Source organism: Sprattus sprattus (assembly GCF_963457725.1).
Source record: "Sprattus sprattus genome assembly, chromosome: 11".
Taxonomy (NCBI): Eukaryota; Metazoa; Chordata; class Actinopteri; order Clupeiformes; family Clupeidae; genus Sprattus; species Sprattus sprattus.
In genome coordinates this window covers 22,368,441-22,388,761 of record NC_137909.1, presented here as the reverse complement: position 1 = coordinate 22,388,761, position 20,321 = coordinate 22,368,441, and the positions used below count along the sequence as shown (strand labels likewise).

General features: G+C 43.3%; 1 protein-coding gene across 1 annotated transcript; it reads left to right on the top strand.

The window, feature by feature from the left end:
- Positions 1-3,648: 3,648 nt before the first annotated feature.
- LOC308372079 (cholesterol 7-desaturase nvd) lies at positions 3,649-17,889 on the top strand (the record flags this gene model as incomplete). Its single annotated transcript, XM_080847179.1, has 7 exons — positions 3,649-4,078; positions 10,605-10,793; positions 11,360-11,538; positions 11,895-12,020; positions 13,047-13,166; positions 16,798-16,974; positions 17,728-17,889. The coding sequence occupies 7 exons, from the start codon at positions 3,649-3,651 to the stop codon at positions 17,887-17,889; spliced, it is 1,383 nt and encodes a 460-aa protein (XP_080703305.1).
- Positions 17,890-20,321: the final 2,432 nt, after the last annotated feature.

The window sequence follows — 20,321 nt, the reverse complement described above, 5'->3', positions numbered from 1 at the left end:
GGCTGAGCAGGAGAGTGAGGACGAAGACTGAAGACTTCCTTTCCTTCTGTATGTTTTGTTACAGTAGTGTATGCTATACTTTTGTTTGACAGTGTTTTCGGCTGTACACATTTTCTGTTTCTGTTTTGCAATTACATACTGTAACAATTGAATTTGTTTCTGTTTGATACACATAGTATTCTGGAAAGAAAACATCTACTACAGTAACCATTCAGTGTCAAAGGACTAAGCCCAGATTGAAATGTGCACATGAGGGATATTTCTATGGTCCACTGCCATACTGACAAAACATCTAAACGTTTTGACCTGCAGTGCTTAAACAATGCCAAAGGGACTTTTCATTTTGGGGGCACTGACTATTAGTATGAGAAAAGGAATTAGTTTTAATTGATGAGTTGTCTGTTTTGGGAGAGATAGGACCTTTTGCAGTTGTGCCATAGTGTTTTGATAAACCATCTAGGTTATTTTGGCAAATGTATTTAAAGCTTGGAGAATGTCCTTTTCTTTTCGGGAAGGAACTTTTCATTTTGGGGGCACTGACTATTTTTATGAGAAAATGATTTGGTTTTGAAGCTTGACTGAACTGTTTTGGGTGAGATATGACCTTTTGAAGGTGATCTATGTAGTTGTGCTGAACCATATAGGCAATTTTGCCAAATGCACTAAGAGCTTTGAGAATGTAATTTCGGTTTCGTGAAAATGCCCAAAGCAATCGATAAAAACTGTAACTCCCACACTGCAATCCAGTTCTCTGAAATGTTCAAAAAAACTGCATTCTCAACTGCTGATAGGCTTCCCTCCAACCCAGATGAATTGATTTCCCTCTTTCATTCCTCTTGCTCAGACATCTTAAACTCTGTAGCCCCCCTTAAATACAGGCGGCCCAAACTGACATCCCAACAGTGGTTGGATGAACCCACCCGCTCTTTTAGACAGGCCTGTCGACAAGCTGAACGAAGGTGGAAGAAAGACCATCTTACTGTTTCTTTTGACATTTTTAAAAATGCATTGGTGACTTATCAGGCAGCAGCCAAAAAAGCCAGAGCCAAACATTTCTCTGATATTATAAATAAACATTCCCATAGACCCCAAATTCTGTTTGGCACCATAAACTCCATTATCAACCCCCATGTATCCCCAGATGCTGACGCATCCACTGACATCTGTGAAAAATTCTTAAAATTTTACACTGAGAAAATTGAAAACATCAGATCCCAGTTTAGCCCCTCCCGCTCTGACATTACGCCTGGCTGTTCAGGTGCTACAGTCATTTTTAACACATTCAAACAAGTTTCTTTAGAGGAGCTTAGGGAGATAGTCTTACATATGAAACCCACATCTTCCCCTCATGATGTTGTCCCCTCCCATATCATTAAGGACACTTTTGATACAATTGGCCCAAGTATTCAAAACATCATTAACTCCTGCCTAGATTCAGGCACAGTCCCTTCATGTTTTAAGCATGCGGTCGTCCAGCCTCTGCTTAAAAAATGCAACCTGGATGCTAAGTGTCTAAAAAATGATCGCCCCAATTCTAAGCTTCCTTTTATTTCTAAAGTGATGGAAAAAGTTGTCCTGTCACAACTGCAACCTTTTTTAGATTTAAATGAAATATTAGAACCTCTTCAGTCAGGCTTTAAAACTCTCCATAGCACTGAAACAGCTTTGTTAAAGGTGACAAATGATCTGCTACTCACATTAGATTCTGGTGAAAATGCTATTATGGGATGCGATTATGAGGGGGTCCTCGGAAAATGTTCTACCCTTTGAGGGGTCCCTGGCCCCATGAAGTTTGAGAACCCCTGCCCTAAAACATTATTTGTTAAAAGCAGTTTTTAAAGTAGCAGCCCTCTCATTCCACCCTGGCAAATGACTACACTTCACTGTAAGGTATTTTTGAACATCTTGGAGAAATGAAGAGAATGTTTCTCTGAATCTGTTAGCACGTCCAGACTTCTGGTTCACCATACACTGAGATCTAATTTAAGTACCTTTTGGAGCCAGCTGCAATACATCAAAACACCACTAGAGAGCGATAAATGCCCGTAATGTGAGAGGCCATTGGTCTCTGTAGGAGGAGTGGGGGTTAGGATGCCATTGACCCTGCAAAGTTTCTAACTTTTATACACCAGTTTCCTCGTCATCATTATCAGTCACATAGTTTTGGCCAAAGTAGTAGATAAAATGATGATTTATGTGTTTGGCAGTTCATCTACTCTCAGTATCTGAACTCGTTAGTTATTTCCTAACACTCAGTGCTGTTGGGAAAAATAGTGGATGGCAGTGTTCCTTAAATCCACATAAGTGAATGTTATAGATTAATTATAACTGTTTCACACAAATGTAAAAGTAAAATGTTGAAACGGATATTATATAGCCTACCAAATTAAATATGAAGTTTGTAAAGTTCAGTTACAAACAATATAAAGAAACTGCCAGCTGTGGTGGTGGTATCTAAATGTACGTGAAAGCTCAAAGCCGTCACCTCAGTGCTCTGAGATGCGCTCTCTGTCCATGGCCGGTGGCGCAATGCAACATGCCCTCCTTCCGACCTCTCACCTGAAGGGGGCGTGGCGATCATTGCTTCAGAGACGCTGCTCTCTGCTGGCTGCTACCATAGACATGTATAGGCTGCTACCCTATCCATTCAATCTCCTCACGTTAACATCATATGCCATCGAGCACACACTTGCGCATTCCTGGCGTATACTCACGACAGCCGAGGGACTGCCAAAGACGCGATCAGGAAGGTCACTGGTCTGAGAAACGTAAGATCGTTTTCCTACAGACTAACATTTGATTGAATACTTCTACAGACTCTGCTTTGTTACTATGCGATGTGTTAGTGATGCTGTTCGTTTACATAAGAGCCTTAATCGTTAATCCATGTAGCCTACCTGAGGTTGTGTGAGATTTGGTCACACTCATTATCACAGTGCGTCTTGAGTTAAATTCAGTCCGGAGATTAGCTATGTTTAGCTCGTTTGCCTTGGCTTCTGGCACAGGTGCACAATAGACTTATGTAGTTCCATTATATTGAAAGCCATACCATTTTAAATGGTCTTAAATAGTGTCCTTACTACGGTGACCTCTGAGGTCACAAGATAAAAGTTTTTGAGGAAAAGCCCCCCCAATCCGCTCTTCAGTTTTTAAACGTCAACTTTCAGCCGAAATACACCGTGAAGAATTTACACTGTACAGGCAATATTATCTATGGGGCGCCGATTCTAAAAATGCCATTTCTCTGTTTAAGGATTTAACCCATTTTTCTTCCATTTAAATAGATATGCATGCACAAAGTGTGTATAATGTAGTAATACGGTATATTAATATGGTTACAAGTAACAATGTAGACTAATTCAATGTTATAGCCTACTAATTTGAGGTTAGGCTGCATTTATTTATGTTAATGCTTTAGGTAAATGTTCAATGTTTATGTGCATAATACATGTAAATGTTATGTATTTATCTCTGCTATTTATTTTAACATAGTGTTTTCCTTCAATGGATGATTCTGCGATCTTAGGTGGCACGCTGCTGGTGACACTGCAACACGGGTGGCACACTCTTTAAACTGGAGGGGAGGACACCGCAGGCTGCCCAGAGCACATGAACAGACACAGACACGCGCACTCATAGAATCCCGCCATGGAGAACTCCAGTAACACGCTGCTTGTTAAAGTGGCTGCGGTGGTCGTGATCAGCATTACGGCCGCCCTCGTGATGCATGTCCGGGATCCATCCGACACTGTCCTCGGAGTCGGCTACCCAGAATTGTGGCGGAGAGCCGGACTAGCTGGCGCGCCAGCAAGAGCCGCAACCTGCATCCTTGCAGGAGTCTTACTCCTCACATTGGGATGGTTGTACAGGCTACTATTCGCTCCCCTTGAGCTCTTGCGATCCCCCGACGAGGTGGGTTACATAGCTGAAGACGGGCGCACCCGTGCTCAAGCTGCTAATGATGTGAGACGGCGGCGGAAGACAGGAGAACTGCCGCCCGTTTATCCAAACGGATGGTACCGAGTGCTGGATTCCCACATGCTAGAGAGAGGGGATGTGAAAAACGTGACTGTGCTCGGTAAGTGTCTCTCCTCTTGGACAAAGATACATATTCCATGTAACCTTTGTGATACGCATATAGTCAATGAGACATTAGTGTTTTTTAAACATCGGTCAAATATGATCAGTGCAAGGACGGTTGCATCCCACTATGTTGTGCGATTGCGTCTGCCAGCTAAAGCGCGTAGTGCGTACAAGTACATCCAGGATAAAAATAGCATGTCTCAGACAGTTTTGTAACCAGGTCAGCACAATAACGAATGCTAGCTACTTTTGTTCTGCTGACTCGCAATCAAAACGCAGTCAGCCAGCGGCGGAACCCCACGCCACAGGACCTACGTTTTTCTTTGTTTATATTACAAAAGATTATATATGATCTTTGCTTTATTGCCATTAGTCCTGGATAGTCATATGGTGTACGCACTTGCTAGTAATATTACAAAAATGTTTGCCTGTTATTCTGTCCTGGTTATCCTCAAACTATTATGTCAATGCACCTGCCACACATGTGGAGGTGTTAGTAACCTTTTCTCCATCTGAAACATTTGCATGCCTCTTTCAACCCATACAAAAAAAACATAATGTATGAAAAAAGACGGGACATTCTCAACAAAGGGAAATAGGAGAGGAACACTTCAAAACCAGCATGTTCCTCTGTGAGCATGTCCATTTCATTCGTGTAGGCCGGGCTTTCTTGCTGTTATTATAAATAATGCAAAATCCACACATACTGTATAGAGCTATTCATTATATTGTACAGTTAACAACATATGCATTTATGTGTTGTATTGCCACTGGACAAAGGTGTAGAAGAGCATGTAGAATTTATTTTAGGCTTGAGTTGTAAACATCAGTCATGCTCTTTCAGCACTTAGATCAAGATGTGTTTACAACTGCCTTGTGACGTTACAGTCTCAGGCCCACACTAGTGCCTATCTGTAGGATCCTTTTTGGACGCTGTATTGTTACGTAATGCTGTTAAACCTTTAAGGTTTTGCTGCATTGTTGTGTTTTCACACTCTACCTGTGCTAAGAAAAAAGGATTAAGGCCACACAAGGAACACAATCACTCTTGTTAACGACATCAGTTTCCTCCCTCTCACCAGTCTCTTGGTTCTGCGGAATAGATGCCAGCTCACACTCACACTTGACACAGCTTGCACACTTACTTCACTGTCTCACAAGTGGGCTGTCACCAGATCGTCTGTGAAGTTCCCAGGCTTTCTGCCTCAGTTGATTCTCCATTATATACACACCAAAATGCATGCAGAGCCTCAGGGTAGTATCAGTTTTATTCCAGATGTCAATGTACCCAATATATCCTGAGTGATTACTATTCCCCTTATCTATTAATTATAACTGCCACAACGCTAAAACAGTTTACAGTTTGCCAATGAATAGTTTTCCAATAATACAACCTACAGTAGCTTATTAATGTGTCATCAGAAAACTGCAAGTACTGCACTACTCAGCATATAACCTAATGATATATTTAGCATAACACAGACCTGCCCTGAGATGAAACCACTGAAGCATGTGTTACCTCTGCTTAGCATTGAGCTCTGGGTTCATTGGCGTGGTCTGTGTTTCACAAGTATTATATTGCATAGTGGCAAAGAACAGAATCAATACAGCCACTACAAGGAAAGGTGATTATATGAATACTGTATGAGTCAGTTGCTAAGTTGATTGACTCCAGTCAGTTTTTTTCCATGACCTATTATCTCCCATCTAAATATCCGGGAAGTTAAACACTTCAGTCCACATAATGAAGCACAGTCTGTTGTTGAGAGGTTTTAAACAAAGGACGACTAAAGATTGCAAAACATGAACTACAGCACATACTGATATTCTTTCCCAGTAGTATTCTCTCCTCCTGATACACACATCCTTCTGCTCAACTTCCTTTACATTCTGGTTTCCTGATTAATGTATCACTTGTTAATCAGGTCAAAACTCAACAGTATCCAAAACTTCTCAAAGATTTTTTCTATTCTTAATGCTAATCCTGGTGGATATCCCCCATAAACATAAATGTTTCAGAACAATACAAACCTGGAAACTGTTCTAGAGCATTCCTGAAAGAATGAATTATTGATCAACTCACACCTGTGATTTAAGACATAACAAACACGCAAACCATTAAACAAGTATAAATACTTACTGACATAGTGGTTAAATAGTTGTCATGGGGATGTAATGTTTTTGTATGGGAAACCATGGAGTCAGAACACTGAGGATGACCTGATACAACCACAGGAGATTAACGAGACATAGCACTGAATGGCCAGACTGCTGCGATTTGATACATGTGGTCATTTTATACATACATTTTCATGTGACGTTGTCTGGGTAGAATAATTTCATCAAGGAAAGGGAAGAAGTGTTGTGTGTCAGTAACCACACAAATAAGCTTATGATACTGGGAATGATGCAAGATCACTTGAGTTGAATATCAGCACATTGGATGTTATAAGTATAGGACATTTCAGAAACCATGTGAATCAGACAGAGATATTGGAAAAACCGAGGTTATTTACCAGACACATAGCTCTGAATTAACAAATGCATGGTCAGATTTAGCCTTGCTCGAGAGATTGGCTAAATGCAAAACCTTTTGCCTGGATTTGTAATGGTTGATGGCTGAGTCACTGATAACGTTTTTAGATTTACAAATAGCTTTAGTGTTTTTATTTTCTTTACTCTTCATTCAACAGTATTTTTTCTTTTTCATATTTCATGCAGTCTACACAGAAATTTGCATCAAAATGTAAAACTTCTGCGTATGTAAAATAGCGGGAAAGGAGTAAATAGGCATATTCATCATTCATAAGCTTGGAAACAACCAGCTCTTGGATGCGTGCTTCCTATGCTTCCGTTGCTACGATGCATACGATCACCTTTCACAACCTGTTGCCTCACCAGGGAAAGCTTTGAACAAATGGCGATTGTTGTTTTACTTTGGGGAAAGGGGCTGATCAGGTGATGGTTCCTTGGAAACTATTCTTCTTGGTATCCAAAACTCCTGTATCCTAGTCGACGGGTGACGCCATTTGTGTTGATACACCACAAAGTGAGAGATATTCATGGTAACAGGTGTTGTGTTTTATAACCAGAGTGGACTTATGTTACAAGTTGTGGTTATGCTAGGGTCAAAGATAAACTGTGAATAGAACAATGCAAAGTATGTGATAAAAGTGTAGATTGTGTTGAATATGAGTCTGATAATACCTGACAGTACAGTATATTATTTAAACATATAGATGTTTTCTGCTGTTCCATTTTGATAAAGAATAGCCAAATAATCAGTTAGCCTGATGATATATTGCACAATACAGTACTTGGGGCATGAATTTCCGTGCGTTCACTTTCATAGGTATGATAAGTTGCCTCCAGTCACCCAGGTTAGATGTGTTTACAGTTTCAGTTTTTTTCCCCCCGTGTTTCCAAACCCAGGAAGGAAAATAGTTTATACATTCCATTCAAGACTGTTGGCCTCTTGCCAAACTGTACAGCTTGTTTAGGGAATTATGGGATGCAAAGTTGCTAGTTGCTGGGACTAGGACTGGATCCACTTAAGTACGGTGGGGAAAAATCTAATTTCATTACTTTTCTAAAGCTTTAAATGAATTTACTGAATTTCCTGACTTTTCCAGGCCTGGAAAATGTTATGGCTTTTTCAGGATTTCCTATTCTACACACGCTGGGAGGAATTAAAGGTTCTCTATTCACCACTGTGTGCCATACCCCAGGTAAGGAAATGGACCTGGGGTAAGGTCCATAAGGTTGGTTTAATAGCGGCATCGCGGTTGATAGGCTGTAGGGTCCTGTGGATACTGTGACCCTAGCCTATGCTGTACTGCAGGCTGCAGTGACGGGGGCTGCACCAGTGCCACCTCCACATCGTGCATACACTGCTACCTCCTCCTGTACAGCCTCCTCACCCGCCTCTACCTGTGCGCAGTGTCCCCCATATGCACCACAGACACTTTGCATAGTACAACGTAAACAGTAATTTTAAAGGCACAGTGTCATTTTAGCAGCGGCAGGGGATTTTGTACACTCGAGTTTACAGGGGCAGTTTTACAGGCTTGTTGTTACGAAATATTATAATAATATTTATTATTATTATTGTTAGTGTGTCCTGTACACACGTTGTTTCCCCGAAGGCTACTCTCGGTGAGATACGACTGCACAAAAAGGCAGTGGAGTCACTTTCTGTACAATTCGCCTTCGTAAGCACTAACTGTCTGGCATCGCCTCGCCGCGTTCACATTTCGCCAACACTTTTTCTCATATTTCACATCCATCAGGGATTCGCCTGTGTTAGTAATAGGACCATGGCTCGCTCTCTGCAAAACCCACACACTGCCACTGCAGTTATAATGGCAGGGCAAATTAGCCATGCCTTGCCACCACAATGCAACAAAAACAACTTGATAATTATTGCGTTAATTAGGCACTGTATATGCCGGGGGTGTTTGATGAGATTACCAGAGGGAAAAGGGCTGCTTTGTTCTCCTGAGTTTGTGTAGGTAGGACAAAGAGGAGAGGAGAGGAGGTGGAAGACGAAGGGTGATATAAAAGAAGACTTGAGCTTGAGGAGGGAAAGAGTGAGAATATACGTAATAGATGAGAAAAGGACAGAGAGAGGAGAGCAAGGCCATAGATGAAAGAGGTTAAAAGGAGAGGCAGAAAAGGGACAGAGAGAGTGAGTGACCACATTTTAGTGGCTTGCTGTTCTCAGCTACGGATATTTATTTTTCAGTCAATTCTGGAGTGATAATTCAGATTAAACAATGTTATGATCCAGAAGTTGAGATCCGCATATCCATTCATTTAATTTTCAACTTCAGTTTTTCAACATGAAGAAGAATGGCTTTAGTCGCAACTATTCAGTGCACTTATTATCAAATTAGACGTCACAGACATCACCCTCGCTCCTCCTGCAGTTTGGTGCATGATTTGATGATTTGATCATGTTTATTGGTGCCATCGTAGTGCATGATTTGATGATTTGATCATGTTTATTGGGGCTGCATGTCTTGTAGCAGTTATGGCAAAGACCGTTCTGCCTCTTCATTCACTCGTGTTTATCTCCCACACCACCTCTCGTCTCTCATTCTCTCTCTGCCTCTGCTTCATTGCCTGCTGTAAGTGGCAGTCCCAGATTTGCCTGATCCAAATCAAACATGGCCCCGAGGGACTCTGCTCTCCCTGAAGATGATAAACAAAACCTCAGCAGATTCTTATTGATCCTCCTTGTGTGCCAGAGGCCCCAACCCATCCACTAACTGGAGCACATTTAGAGCAAACGTCAAGTTAAACCAGTATCAATGGTAGAACTGCCGAAATGCTAAATGGTCTAACAGTGTCAAAAGTCATGTATTGAAATTGTATTTTAGGGAGTAGCGGTTGTGTCCTACTTACAGTGGACAGTGATATACAGTGGGGTAATGTTAATGTTTTGCCGAGAGGGCAGCCTTACTTCCTTACTCCTCCTGCGAGTGTCGGTTAGCCCAGGCCACAGTGCCTGCTAATCTGAGCCATAATCTGGGGGTAATCTGAGGCAAACGCTGCCATCGGACCAAACTTTGATCCACCTCCCACCCGGAGCGCACACCACACCTACACGGCTCTTGTTTGGTGCTCCCGGCTTTGCTTCGGGAGGACATGCACGAACACGGATGTGCCCACGCAGATACATGCGTCGCTGCACATACACCCTCTCTCGTGTAAGCTCTCTCACACTCACACACACAGACAAACACAGACACACACACACACATACACACACACACACACACACACACACAGACACAGACACACACACACACACACATATACACACACACATATACACACATACACATGCTCTGTCACAAACAAGGAACAGAACACTGAAAGTGCAGACACCTAAGTGGTGAGGGAATGGCTTGCCAAACTGAATCCCAACAGATTTGCTTAACAAATTATCTCTGTTTGCCATCAGACATGAACCCAGTTTGAGTGTAGCAGTTAACTCACTGTGGCAACCTGAAGGATGCCTGAAGTTACGAAATGCAGTTCCATATTAACCTTTTTTTTTATTATTAATTTGACAATTAAAAAAAAAAAAAATCTCATGTCATTACTTGTACTAGTGCTTTTGCTGCCCTGAAGTGTGGCATGTTAGAATGGTGAATAAGAGGGTTGAAAGAATTAAATTCAAAATTTGAGGTTTGTCTACCTGTCTGTTATGGCACAAAATTGTGTTCTTCAGGAGTGTTTTGGTGCAACTGCAAGGAATTGGGCACTTTCTCTAGTGAATTAGTGGCTTTAGAGTCTCCTTTAATTAGTACCAATGCTGCCACTTAGTGGTAATTAGAAGTACTGCACACATTGCATGTCGCAGGAACAGAAATATATGTATGTTATTTCATTTATGTTATGGGTCATAAGAAAGGCCATACACGCTTACGTACTTAGTTGCCTTATAAGGTAAATGTGGAGTAAAGGAAAATCAATGAGAAATTCACGTTGCCTTCCAATGTTCTGTCTTACAGGAGAGCAGGTTGCTGTTTTCAGGGGTCTCGAGGGGAAGGCTTACGTGGTGGATGCCTACTGCCCCCACCTGGGTGCCAACTTGGCAGTGGGGGGGCGTGTGGTGGCCGATTGCATCGAGTGCCCCTTCCACGGGTGGCAGTTTCGGGGGGAGGACGGGAAGTGTGTGAGGATCCCTTATGCAGAGAAAGGTGGGCCATTCTTTTCATTTGTCTAAAACGACTCCTGCTATATGATAACAGAAGGCAGCGATGAGAAATGGACAACTAGTTAAGCAGAAGTGTATGCAAATTTGCTACATGAATGTGTACACATATATGTGTGAGACAATACCATGTCAATGGTCAGCATGCACCACACAATGTCAGCATTTTAGTCGATATCCAATGATAAGCATCATGCATGTTTATTTCAATGCTTCCAATGTGAGTTGGAATTATTATTAAGTTCATAATATTATTATGCGTTTCCTATGCATTATGCATATCTATTACACCTTCACACCCTCATTAAACCCTTAGCATACCTATGTAATTTATAGGAAAGTGTCAAACATAGGCCATTCTGTTAAACAATCAAAATGCTAAGTTAAATAATGGATTAACAATCTATAACTTCAGTTTAATAATAGATTCACATGACAACGCGAATGTTTGCCGATAACCCACGCCATCAGATAATTAACACTTTTACGATACTAAAGATCATGTCTGTATAGTAAAGGACGTCCCTGTGTGGTGTGCTGTGCCCTCCTCAGTGCCAGAGTTTGCTAAGGTGCGCTGCTGGCCCAGCTGTGAGATCAATGGGCAGGTCCTGGTGTGGTTCCACTGTGACGGAGATGAGCCCGGCTGGAGGGTGCCTGAGCAGAGGGAGATCACCCAGGGCGTGTGGGTCTACCGCGGACGCACCGAGCACTTCATCAATGCACACATAGAGGTGTGTTTGTGTGTGTGTGTGTGTGTGTGTGTGTGTTGTGTGTGTGTGTGTGTGTGTGTGTGTGTGTGTGTGTGTGTGTGTGTGTGTGTGTGTGTGTGTGTGTGTGTGTGTGTGTGTGTGTTGAATGGATACTGAGAGTGCTATAGATTTTCTTAAGGGACTCAAATTGAAGGAGCGTTCTGTGCTAGTTACCGGTGTGGGTGTAAACTTTTTATCTGACAAATTAATTCTCGTGTAGTTCATTTCGTACATAAAAATGTAGTTGAACATGACATATCAAAGAATCGAGTTAAACAAAACAATTCAAAGAAGAGAATGAAAACATCATTGTGAGGCTTGATTGATGTCCACTGCAGGAGATCCCAGAGAACGCTGCAGACATCGCCCATCTGGCTCACCTGCACACTCCAGGCATCGTGAGTGGGGTGGACCTGCGCTACACAAACAGCAAGACCTGGGAGTTTGTGCGACACGACTGGAAGGTGAGGAGGCGAGAGTGGATTCAAAAGAATAGGAGAAAAGGGAGAACAAGGGCCACCTCAGAAATGTCTCCTCTCCAATCATGATGTAACTGACACTTATACACTCCTTTTAGCTGCATCGGTTTTTATGGCAGGCAGTTTTTAGGAGGGACATTTCACCTCATAAGATGATCCACCGCCAAAGGGATGTATTGTTTTATTGGGCAATAAAAAACTCAAAAGATTTGTATTAAATTTAGTTTCATAAAACACGCTATTTCCACTCAAAAAATCTGTTCTTCAAAACAACCGGTCCTATAAAGCATGGGGCTTAAGGACCCAAACAAAACTTCCTCAAAAAACTTCAGATCAGAAATTGAAAATCTTGAAGGGTCTCTGTGGAGACTCTAGCCCTTAAGCCTCAGCTGTTCACTCTCATCAGAGCAGTGCAGAGCTCCAGAGCAGAGCAGCACAAGAGCCGAGCAGAGCAGAGCAGAGCAGAGCCCCAGAGCAGAGCAGAGCAGAAGCCCAGAAAAGAGCCGAGCAGAGCAGAGCCCCAGAGCCGAGCCACAGAGCAGAGCAGAGCCCCAGAGCAGAGCAGAGCCCCAGAGCAGAGCAGAGCCTCAGAGCAGAGCAGAGCAGAGCCCCAGAGCAGAGCCCCAGAGCAGAGCAGAGCCCCAGAGCATAGCAGAGCCCCAGAGCAGAGCCCCAGAGCAGAGCCCCAGAGCAGAGCCCCAGAGCAGAGCCCCAGAGCAGAGCCCCAGAGCAGAGCAGAGCCCCAGAGCAGAACCCCAGAGCAGAGCCCCAGAGCAGAGCAGAGCCCCAGAGCAGAGCAGAGCCCCAGAGCAGAGCACCAGAGCAGAGCAGAGCCCCAGAGCAGAGCCCCAGAGCAGAGCCCCAGAGCAGAGCAGAGCCCCAGAGCAGAGCCCCAGAACAGAGCAGAGCCCCAGAGCAGAGCAGAGCCCCAGAACAGAGCAGAGCCCCAGAGCAGAGCAGCACAAGAGCAGAGCAGCACTGGAGCAACGGTGTGTCTTGTGTCTCCCTCAGGTCGAGTGGAAGCCCGAGACGGAGCCCAATAAGCACTGCTCTCAGATGCTGGTGAAGCACGCGCTCACTGTGTTCGGACGCCGCTGGCCACTGCTCGACCTGGATGTGGTGGCAAGACAGGTATGACAAAGACAACAACAAACAGCAACAATACACATCCATATGCATCCACATTGCCTCTGTAATAAAACACAAAATGCAAACTCACATACATAGCCTTCACACACACACACACACACACACACACACACACACACACACACACACACACACACACACACACACACATAGCCTACACACACACACATGCAAAGGCTTATACACATACACTCCCACCTTCCAAACCAAATCCAAACTAAAATTGATACATTTGGTTGCACACACATGCAAAGGCTTATACACATACACACACACTTTCCTAACCAAATCCCAAACGAAATTGTATACATTTGGTTGAGGCACAGGGTTTGATGGTTTAACCTATGTCGTTTAGGAAAGGTATGTTTCTGAACACCTATTTTTTTCTGTAGATGGTGGTTGTGAAAAAAGTGTGTGACAGGAGTAACAAAAAAAGAAATTGGCCACTTGATATGTTATGATTCTTATATTAGCTTCTCCAGCAGTCAGTTACTATGGTAACTATGGTCACTTCTGCATAGATTCCATTTTTTCACTGAGCAGTTTTACTTTGAAAGAGCATACAGTAAACTAATGTGACTTTCTAATAAAAATAAAGTTAAAGTTAAAATAGTTGGACCTTGTTGATGTGAGGCCATAATGTATTTAACACCCAGGGGGAGACAGTGAGCTGCTGTTCAGTGGATTTCACAGGTTACTGGCGGTCACATAATCACTGCAGTTTCTTTCATTGCTGTTGCTCAGCGCGATGCAATGAGTCCTTGAAATCAGATATTTTTCATGGTTTATAAATAATATCTCTGGCTCATTACCCTTAATTATATAAATCTAGTATATTCCATCGGAAAATGTGTCTCAGTCTGATTAGCTGCACATATTGCCTGTGGAGTTTCTATGTAATCTGAGGTCTAGCACTGCAATAATCAGCCGTTGCTATATAAAGCCGTCTGCTCTTTACACCGAACTGAACACGGGATCAGCACCATCAGGCCAAATCCAGTTAGCACAACCAGAACATTTCACAAATCCCTTAGAAATGAATGCAGTTCTGTTCACTCCAGCAAAGACAGATAGTTATTCTGTATATATATCCTTACCCAGAATGATCTCTGTTATGACAATAAATGAACAGATACAGGAGGTTCAGACAGAGGAGGAGGCAGATACATATGGTCTAAGCTAATTGGTTCACCCTATAGGATGTATTGGCGAACCAGTCACCACTCTCATACTGACAAGATTCAGACATACTTAGCCTGTTACCAGCTGAGTCATGCGAGTGCTAGTGGCATGGTAATTTGGTCCCTTCCACCCCCTCCTCCATAGTTTCACCTGTCGGGGTCTGATTTAAGTGCACTGGTGTTCCTGGTTTAGAATGTGTCCTCTGTGCCGCAGCATGTGTCTTGCTGCAGCAACAGCAGCAGATATTTTCTTAAAGCAAATCTCCAGATCTGCCGCTAAGACCAAACGCTTACTAATCATCAAGAATATTTTTGGACCTTTCTGACGGCTGACCTGACTAACGGGTTGATGGCTTCACCGCAGCCAAATGTTTAAATCCATCAGCTTACTGTTGTCGATGCTGTCACATCTACCATACCATGGAGGTTAATTTTCACCTTACTGTTGTCAGTGCTGTCACATATACCATACTATGGAAGCTGAATTCACCTTGTGTCATTGTCATTTTAGTCACATCAAATCTAATAATATAATTTATAGTTTAACTAGGAATATAGAAGAACTCCTTGGTTCTGCATCTCCTCTGTTCTTATTATTCATGCATTTGTCCTTGGCTGAGAAAGTAAACACATCCTCCTCCTTCATAAACACCTCATGGTGCTGCTGGGCGTATGGGAATCTGCTGGAAGCATAGTACTCCATGGCCATCATTTCTCATCTGTGCCACATTAGCATGTCTCGCACTTGTCTGTCTATACAGCCGCTGTGCTTGCCAAGACCCAATCTACTGCCATGTACTAACCATAAACAATTCTTTTAAGTCCTGTCCTGACTGAACTGTTTATGGGCCAAGGCAGCCCAGCGTTCCCATCCATCTTCTGTGGTGGTTTCAGCCCTGTCACATATATTGAGCTTTTGCTGGCTTTCCCACTGTTCTGCTGAGACTTAGTGACCAGGACCCCTTCCAACATCGGCTTCTCTCTCTATGGCGATGCCAGCTTCTCCCTCTGGTATTCTGGGAAGGGTACAGCTGAAGACCTCCGGGGCACTGCCAACTCTCTGGCATATGAGACTTCACAGCTGAGGAAGCTCACGAGAGTTAGTAGGGATAGGCGCGCTCTACTTCAAAAAATATATATAAATACGTTTTCGGGTGCGAGTAAAAGAATGTTAACTATTAGTAGAATAAAAACCGCACTCTCAAGCTTTTCTCTTTAGAAATAAGACCAGTTTATTTTCGTACAGACGCGTTTCGGCCTTACGCCATCGTCAGTGACATCGACACACTGACGATGGCGTAAGGCCGAAACGCGTCTGTACGAAAATAAACTGGTCTTATTTCTAAAGAGAAAAGCTTGAGAGTGCGGTTTTTATTCTACTAGAAGCTCACGAGAGAGCAGGCTTTGATGTTGGGATTTTACCCAAACATCTGCACTTTGAATGGACTCAAATTCTAATGTAGTTCAGACTTAATAAGCAGGCCTGTCAATGCAAAAGCTGGTTAGAATAGAATTGAAAGAAATAGAATAGTAACTGTTAACTGATCATATCTGTGTATTTCTGTTCTGTGTGTGGGTGTGTTGGTGTGGGTGGGACATAAACAGGATGGCCTCATGTTGAAATACCAGTTCAAGCCTGTGAAAAGAAGAAAAGCATGTCTGTCAAAATTTAGATAAATGTGTAAAAGTGCACAAAATGTCTCTGAGCGACACAACTTTGCCTTGGTCAGCATCTAAGCAGATAAACAATAGAGGTTTTTTCTCAATGCAAAAATGCCTAGAAGTAGTGCTGGGCTCATGTGTGTTTTCCATTGTACCTTTTCTAGAACAATCTAGCTCAGCTACTTTCATCTCCGTGTGAACAAATGTGGCCCAAAGGCACCTTGATCTTTATCACTACATATTTTTTTATTTTTTTGCCATTTGTTTCTTGTTGTGTGTGGGTGTGCTTCATGTCTTCTTCTCTGTTTGTGTGCTTGTGTGGGCACATTTGTGTGCGTGCTTGAGTGCAAAGCAAGTTTTACAAAGAACGTGCGGATCTCAGTTTCAGACCACCTCTTTAAGGCTTAACTCTTTCATTCTACTCTGACATGCCAATAGTTGTGTGATACGCTGGACTGTTAGTGTAGGTCAATAGTCATTGCCCTTAGGGGGTGTATATGTATAGTGTGTATCTTTGACCTACTGTGTGTGTGTGTGTGTATGTGTGTGTGTGTGTGTGTGTGTGTGTGTGTGTGTGTGCGTGTGCGTGTGCGTGTGCGTGTGCGTGTGCGTGTGCGCGTGCGCGTGCGTGTGCGTGTATGTGTATGTGTATGTGTGTGTGTGTGTGTGTGTGTGTGTGTGTGTGCGTGTGCGTGTGCGTGTGCGTGTGCGTGTGCGCGTGCGCGTGCGTGTATGTGTATGTGTATGTGTGTGTGTGTTTGTACTTTCAGGTGGGCCCAGGCATTGTGTTCCTGCTCTTTGACCACAGTTTTCTGGGTCACGGGGTCATCATGCACTGCGTGACCCCAGTGGAGCCTCTTCTCCAGTGTGTGTCCCACACCATCTTCTACCAGAGCGGCATTCCCCCTCTGGTCCCCAAATTCATCTTACGAGCTGAATGCATCCAGGTAAGACACGCATGCACGCACGCACACACACACGGAAAGGGAAAGACTGAAACAAAAACACACACACACACAGAAAGAAAAAGAGTGAAACACAAACACACACACACACACACACACACACACACTTGACTGACAAACTGAACATACACACAATCACAAAAAGGCTCACAGTGGCTACAGAAATGTAGAAAACCACCTCTCAGGTCAGGTCAGGTCATTCATATCTGACATGTTCACACTGCCCTGTCCTTTGACGCCACCTCATTTATAAAGTGTCAAACCAAACACTGCTGGCCACACACATTCAAAGGGACATACAGACTGCAGAACTGAAAAATGATGCTGAAGAGGAAGCTAGAGAGAATCCACAGTCAAGTACAGCCTTGAGAGTTCCCAGAGGCCTCAGGCAGAAATCCCATCTTGTGTTGACAAAAACCCCTCAGGTCAGAACATCCATTATAAAACGCCTCATAGGGCCACGTATGCAGTATGTTTCTTTAGAAACAGTTTGCAGAACCAGCACAGCCATTCCTGACACAACCCCTTTGAATTGCAAGATTTGAATGCTAACAGGTTTTGCTTTTTTGAGAGTTGAGGTTACAGGTTTTTGTTGAAATACCCTTCAGTAAAGGCAGCACCTCTGTTTGAAGAAAGAACAATAGCAGAATAAAACTTTGAATTTACTGGAGGGGAATGGGAGCGCCGATGGGGGATGTGTCCTTTGAAGCTCATCCACTGTGCTGTGTCTGGCAGTTTGAGCGAGACGTGATGATCTGGAACAATAAGAAGTACATCTCCAAACCCATGCTGGTGAAAGAGGACTCAGCCATTCAGAAGCACCGCCGCTGGTTCAGCCAGTTCTACAGTGAGAACAGCCCCAGACTACGCTACCAGCACGACACAATGGACTTCTGAACACACTCTGGAGGTATCTATCTACATATCTATCTCGCTAGCTAGCTAATTAGCCATCTTGCTAATTAGCTATATAGCTACAGGTCCATTTTTACACCAGATCAATACTAGTATTAATCAGGACTCATGACGAAAACAGTACACTGTGCAAATAAACTGGACAGGAGACAAGAGATTTTGAACATAAATACCTCGTCTGCTATGTGGGGGAATGTATCAATTAAATTCCCACAAGTGCTGCAGGACTCGGACGCGAAAGTTCTGTTTCTCAAAGGCTCTATTTCTTGTTGATGACACAGGAAACTCTACTTCCCCATTCTATGTGTCTATAGATATATATACTGTCATACTGTCAGACACATTATATGTGTAAGTATATATATATATATACTGTCATACTGTCAGACAGAGGCAGAACTAGTGCCCAAGAGAAAGAGATGAATGGCACCTTTAAAGAAGGCTAAATGAAAGCTAATGAAAGGGAGGCGTGTGAGACCGAAAATGAGTGAAATCCCCTTTCATCAGGAGGGAGCATAAAGAGCCCGACAGAGTGGAGAGACATAGCTATTCTAAGACAGCTATTCTAAACCTACATTTATTCTGCCTCACCCAACACTAAAGCCATTTAAACTAATGGCTAATTATCCGTGGATCTTGTGAATAGGTGCGTTGGGGATTACACCAGAATCAAAAGTAATGAACCTAACACACTTGTGTATTTGCTGCAGTAATTAAACCTTATTACAAACCCTAGCTCTTCCACTGAGACTAGTCTCCAAAGTAAAGCTACTTTTGTGTTCCCTCTGCTTCCTTAGGTGTGCCATCTAGCAATCCAATGGATTTACATCCCACTGGATCAAGATGCTGTTTGGATGTATTTTAAAAGACACTTTCAATGACTGAAGCTAAATAAAATACTTCAGAAGAGAAAGACTCTCACAGCTCCAAGAGAAGATGAGGTAGGAAGGGGTGTTGACTAGGAGTTTAACGGTATGCTAATGAAAGTATGCTATAATAAGCACATCTAAAATAAATGTAACGATTGATTTTCCTGTACTCATATACACAGGAATGTAACCAAAAAAAGAATTGGTCAAAAATGAATACCAGAAAAAAATGCATTCCTTTTTTTTTTGCATACTGCACTGGTTCACCAAATTCATGGGGTAATTTTGCAAACCGTTGCATTCCTAGTACCAAGCATCTCCCAGTGGTGTAGTCCAGGGTATACGCAGGTATATGGAGTATTCCCCCTTATTTTTCAGTCAGCATTGCGTATACCTACTTCTCAAAACAGGGCGTTTATCCTGTGCTGTATGGGCTGCTTGAAAAAATTGCAAATTTAAGAGTATACCCACTTCTCCAGGGACCACTGCACCACTGGCATCTCCCATATTTGATACCAAGCAATGTGGGTTAGGGAAGGGGGCTTGAGGATGCTTTGAGGACGGTCCTTGTTGAAGTGCCTGAGAGGCCTAAGATTCAATGGAGCATATTGGCCTGTTTAAAGCAAGGACATGTCAAAGTCAGGCTCCCTCCAAGCACTGCTCTACGTGTTCAAACTCGAAAGCCATCCCAAAGAAACCGATGTCATGAATCAGCCCGAGAATATATAACAGCTTTAATGCCAGCAGATGACATCCGAATGCCAAGATTACCTCAACCTTCTGGCAAGCCAGAGGGACTCATTGCACAAAACTGACACTGAGCTCACAAGCTGATTGTGAGAGAGAGCTAGAAGTTGATTCAAGTTGAACTGTGTGTATATGTATGATGTTCCTGTCAATCCTGTTCCTGTAGTGACAGGAACATAGGTCATGATCTGTTTATTTTTTTTCGAGACGGAGAGGAAAACAACACTTGCGTGCGCTTTGGTCTGAGCACGCTCACCGCGCCACTCTCAGCTCGCTCGGTAACCCGTGGCGACGGACTCCATGTCACTCCAGTCCCGCGATGCCACACCTCATCCCAGGTCTGTGAGAGGCACTGGCGTGAAACGGACACAGATAAGCCTTAAAACATGACACCGTCGAGCCCCCCCTCCACCCGCACCCCTCTCCCCGCACCACACACCCCGCACCTTGCACCTTGCACCTCCAGAGCCCCGCTTTCTGTAACAACATCAAGTGTGTCTGTCCTGCGGAGCAGCAGTCATGTGTTGTGTTTGTTGTACAGCCTCTGGGGACATGGCACTTATCTGGAGTTTATGAGGCGGCTGATAGCGGATTGCATTAGCCACACTGAAACCTGATAGTGGTCGGCTAATCAGGCAATGCAGTGGGCACCTGAATTTAACTTCAGTTTAAACATTAGTAATCGCCATGAGGCATTTTGAGGTACTTTGCTGGTCAAGAACACAGCCTCTGGTATCCATATACATTTAGGAATATATAAATTAGACTTACACGTACAGTAGATGAATAATTTATATG